Raw genomic sequence first — 9,703 nt, 5'->3', positions numbered from 1 at the left:
ATGAATGATGAATCACTCTAACAAATGATTCAAAGGATGTTGAGGACTCGAAGTGGCTTAGAATGTTTCATCACTATCCTAACGTATTGTATGTGCCATGTGATCATATTTGAAACCACTATATTATTGTTGAATCATATAGTTAACGATCTTGATTTAATGATGAAGACACGTGAGGAGCTATCTGCATTGAATCATTGGAATTGATAAGGGTGCCCAAAATTGGTTACACAGCTCCGTCTTCTGGTCATAATTTGCTACACACCTCCAATTCCTCAACGTTGGCAAATGAACGGTTTGAGAATTAAAGATTAAGATCATTTTGTTGTTCCAATTACTGAAATTTGACTTCTGCCTTTAACCCAACCCCTCTGAAAGACACACCTACATACACATACAGGTTTTGGAGAGGGTGCCCGACGATCTGTTGTTGTGGGGGGGTTACGTGCCTTGCTCAAGGGCACAACGGTAGGTAATGGTATCTACGATTTGATACCAGCAACACTCCAGTTGCCAGCTCACTTCCTGACAGATTTTTCCCGTCAGACCCGGCATTCAAACTGGCTATCTTCCAGTTGCTAGCTTGCCTCTCTAAAACATCATTAGGCTTATTGCGGTATCTATGTTTTTGTGTTGAGTCAGTGTTCATGATTGGCAGAACTTTGAACTTTGTTCTGGATGTAGTTAGATATTTAAACAATGAACATTAGTTTTGGAACATGATTTTGAAACTTCATCTGAAGTGATTCATGATCATTGACAGTGGTGTAAAGTACTTAAGTAAAAATACTTTAAAGTACTACTTATGTAGTTTATTTGGGTATCTGTACTTTACTATTTATATTTTTGACAACTTTTACTTTTACTTCACTACATTCCTAAAGAAAATAATGTTCTTTTTACTCCATACATTTTCCTTGACACCCAAAAGTACTTGTTACATTTTGAATGCTTAGCAGGACAGGAAAATGGTCCAATTCAGATAGAATGTGGTCATCCCTACTGCCTCTGATCTGGCAGACTAAACACAAATGCATCATTTGTAAAGTGTTGGAGTGTGCCCCTGACTATCTGTACATTTTCAAAACACGAAAATGGTGCTGTCTGCTTTGCTTAATATAAGGAATTTGAAATTATTTATACTTTTAGTTTTGATACTTAACTATATTTTAGCAATTACATGTACTTTTAATACTTAAGTATATTTAAAACCAAATACTTTTAGACTTTTACTCAAGTAGTATTTTACTGGGTGACTTTTACTTGAGTAACTTTCTATTAAGGTATCTATACTTTTACTCAGGTATGAAAATTGGGTACTTTTTCCACCACTGATCATTGATGATAAATCGATTAAAGGCAGATATTAGCTGTCCATTAACATTAATAAAGCATTCTCAACTGATCAATATCTATAGGTAGCCTATGTCATCAAAAGTTTGTTGATCAAGTACCCCCTCCACACTTGTGTGACAACTCCACACGTTTCCTCTCGATCCCAGCCACCATCCCTGCATCACTTTCTAACTCCGCTTGTTTGATTGAGACATGTCTCTGTCTCATTCCCAACGCATGTGGACAAACTTCTCACACATGGCTTCTTTTCAGCCCTTTGTCTCTCTCCCCTTTCTGCTCCCAAATTCCTCTCCTTGGTTACCGGTTGTCATGGTTTTAGGAGCCCCAGCTAGTGGGAAGGGTGGTTGGAGGATTAAGGCGGCCATTTTGGGGACAGCTGGTCCAGGTCTCTGTGTGTGCTGCCCCCTGTCCCGCTCACTGTCGCTTGGGGGGGGCTATCATTGTGTAAGGATTAAAGCTTCCTATGTGTCAGACTATTACACTGGGAGGGGGAGGACAGAGAGAGAGGGAAAATGAAAGAGAAAATGAAAGAGGGTGAGTATGAAAGAGAGTATGACAGAGAGAAAGAAGGGGGGTGAGGGGGGCCTCTACAGCTGCACTTTCAATCACACAAGCACTGATTATCCCTTTCACACACACACAGGCACGCACGCACGCACACACACACACACACACACACACACACACACACACACACACACACACACCCCAGAACCACCGAGGAACTGAAACATACAAAAAGAAAGTGAGGCCAAAAAAGGCAGAATAAGTAGAAGGCTATAGCGTCCAATCAAAGGAACTGAGACAGACAGCCAGACATACAGAGCGCTGAGACAAACAGTGAGACAGAGCACACTCCGACATACAGAACATGTCGACATGCAAACAGAATACTTAAACAGATAGATGAATAGTCTCCGACCAGCTATACTGAGACAGACAGAGTGATAAACAATATACACAGACGGACAACCAAAAGGCTACGTTTTCACCATCAGAAGTATTTTATTTTCTGTTTTTTTACATAAAAAATATGGGAAGCACATGTTATCATCATAACTACAAAAAATAATGGTTGGGAAAAAACATACGAAGGCAAAATAAAGTACTAAAACTAAAGTGATCTAATGTAGGAAACAGAGCAGACAATTTCTGCAGGGCAGAAAACTTGAACTCTCAAGTGCTTTGAGAGAGAGGGGGAGAGAAGGAAGATGAGGTAAGAGGGAACAGGGGGAGGGTGAGAGGGAAGAGGAGGAGAGAAAGAGAAAGGGAAGAGGAAAGAGACAACAGACATGGAGGGATGAGGTTATCCACCCGACATAGTTCATCCTGGTCCTCGGGAGGTTCCGTTGATTTATACACCAGTTTCTGCTATACTTCAACACTAGCCTGGTACCAAAACTTCACAACAGTGAAACATAACACAATCTATTTGGCTGTCAGGCTACTTCTGTATGTCCCTGTGCAGATATATCCAATAAATTATGGATAAACCAATTACAATCACTGATATAAGTCATCATTGTTCATTTCTCAGGTTCCTGCTGCATGGTCACTCACAACGGCAGGAACCAGGATTGCCAAAATACATTGTATGTACGGACTGGTCAATGTAACGCAATCATCATCACCATCATAATCTCTGTTTCAACGGATGAATAGACAGTAGTGTAGACAGTCAGTGCAACTCCATTGAAACATCAGTACAGCAGCAAGACAGTTTAAAAAAGTCAGTAAAAAAAAAAGAACTACAAACAGTAACAGGGTTTATATATACAAGGAAACGGCCACTACTACGCTGGCCTGTTTTGGTATGGAGATCGTACCATAGATCCTAAAGAGTGAAAACACATTTTTTTCTCTCCTTCACTTCATCCCCATTTTAGAATTCAAAAATGTGAATTTCATTCATATGTTTGACTAGAACTAGCTGCTCTCCAAAACATACATCCCTGCTCATCTATTCAATTGCGATTCCGACACGCATAACGGAACTGGTTGCCGTTACGCTACAAGACAATTCGGTGACATCATGTTGTCAATAAGGCCTCATTGTGTTCTTTGAGATAGTGATATCGTAACCATGCCGACTGAATTAAAACTTCACAACAATCTAACCTTCTAAATAGACCCAACTGACTAGTACCAAAACTACACAGAATTAAAATCAATCGTTCTAGAATCAATTCTAATTACATGAAGAAAATACATTCCCTTGTCAGGGCCTTAAAAAAAACTGACTGGTGCCATTAAGCAGCCAATCATGTCTTTTTACTCAGTAGTGTGCACAGGTTTCTCTGCTTCCTTCCCAGATGCAGCAGTGATTGGCTGATTCTCTAAGGTAACACGTTTCTCAGGAGCTTTGGCCAATCGTTACTTTTCATCCTCCTTTCCATTGGCTGAGCCCGAACTCGGATCCTCCGTAGTTTCATTGTCATTGGTCAGGGTGGCGGGAGGAGGATTCTCGGTGGGAACGTTGGTCAACACAGGGTGTGTCTTCATGTGTCCCTGTTGATGGAAACAGAACATAACTTGAATTAGAATATATTTGCTAACATAACACAAACAAACACAGGAAAACATAAGAAATAGAGCGATTGCACCACACTATTTTAATTTTCCAATCTCAAGAATCAAAAGTTAGCTTCTGTCAAGTGTTCTGCATATCCATAAGAACATATGGTACTAATAAATTCTATCCTTATCTTATGCTTTTTTAGACCTTTAATCCACTGCGACTGGCGTATGCCTTCCCACACATGGTGCAGGAGTAGGGTTTGGAGGGTGTTGAGGCTGGGGTGGCTAGCTGGGAGGCCTCTGGTTCCTCTGGAGCCCTATCACTCTCCTCCGTGGAGCTAGGGGTCCGCTTCTCTCTCTCAGGCCCCTCGACCGATGAGGTATCTCTGGATGCTGTGCTCTCACTCGCCTCTTCAAGTGTGTCTGTCTCCCCTTCAGGACTGGGCTCCGGTGGGGTGATACTGGGGGACTGGGCTGGCTCTGAAGCTGCTTTAGGGCTGGCAGGAGGGGTAAGCGTGGGTGAGGGGTTGAGGGTGGCAGGGGAGTTCGGGGTGGAATCAGATTCAGGACTGGGGATGAGTCCATCTGGAGAGTTGGTCTGGTTCACTGTGGTTGAGCCAGAGCCATCAGTATCCAAAGCTGGTCTAGAGACACAGAGGGCAAGGGGAATGTTTTCCTCCTCCTCTTCCTCACCATTCCCCACTGAGGCTGGCAAGGAGCTGGTCAAGGATGTCTTGGGTAGACTAATTGGGCTGGCGTTCGAAAGGTCAGCTGGGGAGTCTTGCAAGTCTTCCACAGAGGCTGCAGACGGGCCGGAGTCCGACTCAGATCTTTCCCCCAGGAGCATGGGGTCTTCTGGGGAGGGATTATGGGTCAGAGGTGGGCTAATGCTGGCCGTGGAGGGCGAGGGTTCACACTCCCCCTCTATAAGGGGGCTCGGGTCAGCTGCCTGGGATTGCTTGGTTGCCGGACCTCCGAAGTCTAAGCTGCTGACCAGCGAGTCAGGGTTAGAGATGGAGCTGGTCATTTTTAAAGACAGGGGGTGCAGGCCTTGGAGGCTGGAGGGTTTGGATGGAGAGGCTGTGGTCATTTGGCCCAGATCTTCTTGGGTCATATCTGTACCTTCCTCCCCCTCTCCCCCTGGGGGTATCTGGCCCCCCAGGTGCATGCGGATGTGGTGCTGCAGCACCAGGGCATTGGTGAACTTGCGCGGGCACAGCGGGCAGGAGTTCTGGGTGCGGGCGTTGGGCGGGCGGGCACGGTGGGTGGCGAGGTGGGCCCTCAGGCTTCCTTTAGTGGAGAAGGAGCGTCCACACAGCTTACAGGGGAAGGGGCGTTCACCCAGGTGGGTGGCCTGGTGGAGACTCAGGGCCCTGGGGCAGGAGAGCACCCGCAGGCACACCCCACACTGGTTAGGGGCCAGGGCGGGATTGGTGGATACAGGGAGACCCTGTCCCCGGCTGTTCACCATGGACTCAGTGTTGGGGTTGGGGCCAAGGCCCAGGGCTGCCATCATCTCCCTGCGGTAGGCGCTGGAGCTTGTGGTCAGGTCGTGGCCGTGGGTGTCCCCGTTTGAGGAGCCGTCTGCTGGGCCGCAGGAGGAAAACTGGCCCCCGCCCTGGGGCTGCTTCTCCAACTTCTGGACCAGTCGCTGCAACTTGGAGGTGTCGGAGGTTTGGGTGAAGGAGGTGGTGGAGGAGGAGGAGGGGGAGGACGTGGGGAGTTTAGGATAGGGAGGGAAGGGAAGCTGGGTGTGGGGGGAGGTGAGATGGGAGGTAGAGGGGTGGGTCCCCGGGGGACGGAGGAGGGCGAGGTGGTGGGGCGAGGGTCCTCCGGGGAAGAGGATTTTGGGGAAGTGGGCCAGCTGGGAGTAGGGGGAACCTGGTTGGAGGGCGGAGTGTGGAGGGGTGTTCTCATCAAACCTCTGCTGCTTCGCCCCTTTGAACTGACCACCCATGGAGGATGGCGGTAACACACTACCTGAGGCGCTGCCTGCTGCAGCAGAGGCCCTGTTCAGCTGTAAAAGGGAGTGAGCAGTGGACAACAGTGCCATATCCATACTGGGTGGCATAGGTATAGAGGAAGGGGAGGGGCGAGGAGACACCCCGGAAAGGAAACCGAGCGCCATTCCCTCCGTCATTCCTTTCACGCCTCCGAACGGCGGCTCCTCGTCTTCGGCCCGGCGCTTCCTACGTCTCTGGCCGGTGGTGGCGGCGACGGGGGCAGGGCTGGGCTGCTCCAGAGCCGGGGGGAGGAGCGAGAGCGACAGCTCAGGGTTCTGCTCGCGGTGACGCAGGAAGTGGGCCTTGAGGTTCCCGCGGGTGGTGAAGCGACTGAGGCAGACGGGACAATGGTAGGGCCTCTCACCTGTGTGGGAGCGCAGGTGGATTTGTAGCGAGGAATCACTGCTCAAGACCTTCCCACAAAACTTACAGGCATGCTGAGGACGTCCTGCTGAGGACAAGGACCCCAGGGAGGAGCTGGACTGCAGCAGGTGGTCCTGGGAGTGGCTGGAGGTGGGGAGGGGCGGGGTGGGGAAGCTGACCCCGTTGCTGTGGCCAAAGGGGGAGGTGTTGGAGGATTTCTCGTGGAGATAGTGCGGGGGGAGACCCAGGGACAGAGGATGCATGGAGGAGGCTATCGAGGAGCTCCAAGTGGTGGAGGAAGAGGATGAGGGCGAGGTAAAGGAGTTTGGGGCTCTGCTCCCATTAGTGTGAGAGGAGAGGCTGGGCTTGGACACAGTGAGCTGGGGGAGGAGGGAGGGGAGGCCGGCCAGGAGAGGGGAGGACGAGGATGGGACAGGGGCAGAGCAGGGATGATGTGGTGGGGAGGGGGACCCTGCTGTAGGTATTTGGTTCTTCTCTCCACTACCAGCCTGGGAGGTGTCTTGGGTATAGATGGCCCCTCCTAACCGGAGAACATGCCTACAGATCTCCTCAGTCATCTGCATCTGGTGGATCTGCCTCTGCTGCAGCACCCTCAGCTCCTCCAGGAGCACAGCCAGGGTCGGTGGCACCTGGATCTGGCCTAGCCCTGGCACCAGGGGGCTGGAGCCATTCTGATGCCCAGGACTGGTGCTCTCCCGGCGGGGAGGGAGGCTAGACGAGGAGGACAAGGAGGAGGTAGTGATGGTGGCAGAGCTGCCCATCTGTGGTGAGGTCATAGTGGCGTGGGAGTGGGCCTGATGGGAGAGGGGGTGGCCCGATGTCTGATTGAGGTTGAGTGGCAGGGATTGGGTCTGGGAGGATAAAGAGGGGTGAGGGAAGTCTGGAGAGAGGGATGAGTGGGTGTTGGGAAGAGAGGTGGTGTAGGGGGCGATGTGGCTGGGCCAGTGTGGGGGCGGAGAGCTTTCGCTGGGGAGGGAGGGCGCGTGGAGACCCCCGGGGGACGGCCGAGGGGCCAGGGGGGGCTGTCGGCCTTCGAGCGAGGTGGGGGAGGACGAGGAGGACCCAGATGAGGTCAGTTCTGAGCCTAGAGACATGCACGGTGACTTTGCTGACAGCTGGTCATCTATGGACAGAAAGAGAAACAGAAGGATTAGGACTGGTGCCTTTTCATCCCTCTATTCAACCAAATGAAAAGTTCAGTTTCATGATCAAATTGTTAATGTTAAGTCCTCATAAGAACCATGAAAGACAGGGTGCGAGCCTCATTCTTTATGGAATTGAAGTGGGAGCTCAATGTAAGTCTATAAGTCCTAACCTTTAACTGTAATCATTGATTACAACAATTGCTAATGTTTTCATATTAAATTCAAGCTTAAAGCTTCAGTCTTCTCATGTAAAGCAATGCATTAGCAAACATTGATAAATAGTCTACAAACATGCCGAGAGTCACAGTCTTTCCCCTTACATTATCTTGTCTTCTGTCCACTCTACTTCTTTCCTGAGGAAAACTCTCCAAACATCTTCTGACAACACAAACCACCTTGTTGCTATGGAAACACGTTTAAAAGGACAATGGCCATAGCCAAGAAAACCCATAACCCCTTCTAACCCGCCCCTCACTCCAGCAGTTCACGTCTTTCATCTCCCTATTCACCCTTCCCCCCTGACGTCACATCAGGGGTCAGAGGTCGGGACACGCTAAGAGTTCTGGGCACTGTCCAGAGGCTTGTGATTGGTCTACTCCTCAGATCTTTAGAGCTGGGGTCAAATTCTTTCAGAATCTTGAGCACAGAGTGAGAAAGAGAGAAACAAAAGAAGGGGGGGACAATGGAAAGACAAACTAACTATTCCCTCCTAGAGGGATAGTGATGGTATTAATGACTGTACTACTGCTGCCAAATAGTCAGTCTTGGTTCTTTTCGCAGAATTCAAGGTGTTCAAAACCAGTTCCTTTGAAACAAGTTCCTCCCTGTGGAAATTTACCTGCAGAAGTTCTAAAAAGTCATTCGTATTTTTAAGGTGTGTTTGTGCAGCAAATGCAATACGATTGAAGGTGCATGCATTCTGCATTCTCCCCCCGCTGCATTTTACACACTGAGCCCCCCAACTGGGTAGGTGTATACAGTCAATAGAGTTGGGGGTAGAGAGGGAAGCATTCAGCAGTGAGCATTCAGGGGGGGGGGGGGGGGGGCAAGGAGGAAATGAAACATGAGGGAGAAAAGCATGGAGAGAAGAAGAGAACAAGGAGAGAGATTAACTTTACCAAAAAGACCCCTCCTCCACCTCTCCTTCCACCCTCCGATCCAGCTTTATTGTTGGTGAATAGGGAGACTTTCCTCTAAGTAATGAAAGACCTCCAGTAGTCATTCTGAGCAGACTGCTAGTTTCCTAGAGGACTAAGCATGGCCACAGATGGATTTTACCATCCAGATCACAGGGACAAGTTTACAGGGCTAGCCCTCATACCTGGAGCTCTCCCCTACTGGGGCCCATTGCAGAGCTAAAGCAGACTGAGAAATCCACTAAACTCTCATTTATTGCAAGAGGCAATGACTTTTTGTAAATATAAAATATGCAAACATAAAACACAGACATACACAGATCATGTTATGATGATTGATCACCTGAGTAAAATGACTTTCTAGATGTGAAAATAAATATGCGAGGAGGAATTGACATATATAAAGTGCATCTATATTAAAATAAACAACTTGTATCTTTAGTCCTACTCTCTAGCGGGATTTTCAATCATGTTTCTCCACCTTATCTAACGTTACCTTATTTAACCCTATTGATCACCATTATAGTTGTAAATTCCAACCTGTAACTTTTCTTGTCGCTTCATTCATTCATAGAACTATAGGAATATCCTAGGAATGAAAACATATGCATGCCTTAGAATGCCCATAATAAACTTTTCTCACCGTGCGATAGTAACCGCGTGCCCCCCGGGTCCGAGTTAACGAGCTGCTGGGGTCGTTTCTGCTTCCGGCGTGACATGATTCACGAGGAGACAGAAAGAAAGGGGGCATCAGCCGATTAAACAGCACTGGCCACTTTAAGCACTTGTAGGCTTCGAGTTCCAGAATCCGTCAAAACTCAAATTTCAGGAAAATGTGAATGTCCAGTCTGCATCTAGATGACGTTATCGAATGTTTATCCCTTGCACGTAGGAAAACAAAGAGTGGTAGAAATAGAAATCCGTATAAACGCACCGTGTCATATGAGGCTGCCGTTAGTGCGTGTGGCTATTTTGCTAAAAATCGTCTCTCGCTCTCCAAACTTGCCCAATTTGAGGCACCCCCACCCCCGCTCCCTTGCATACACATAGCCTACGCAGGCACACATAATAACATGCACACACACACATACAATCTCTTCGTGTTCCTCACTGCTATTTGCATTTCAATGGCGCGGAACACCGACTCCCTGGTTTTCCCTTT

General features: G+C 48.4%; 1 protein-coding gene across 1 annotated transcript; it reads right to left on the bottom strand.

The window, feature by feature from the left end:
- Positions 1 to 2,337: 2,337 nt before the first annotated feature.
- Positions 2,338 to 9,662, bottom strand: LOC106608834 (uncharacterized). The gene is made up of 3 exons (XM_014207004.3): positions 9,185 to 9,662; positions 4,079 to 7,383; positions 2,338 to 3,864 (listed from the first exon to the last, which is right to left on the bottom strand). Exons 1-3 carry the CDS (start codon positions 9,258 to 9,260, stop codon positions 3,730 to 3,732), a joined length of 3,516 nt encoding a protein of 1,171 aa, XP_014062479.3. The 5' UTR covers positions 9,261 to 9,662; the 3' UTR covers positions 2,338 to 3,729.
- Positions 9,663 to 9,703: the final 41 nt, after the last annotated feature.

Source organism: Salmo salar, chromosome 07, assembly GCF_965601325.2.
Source record: "Salmo salar chromosome 07, fSalSal1, whole genome shotgun sequence".
NCBI classification, from domain to species: domain Eukaryota; kingdom Metazoa; phylum Chordata; class Actinopteri; order Salmoniformes; family Salmonidae; genus Salmo; species Salmo salar.
This window is presented reverse-complemented; position numbering and strand designations above follow the sequence as displayed.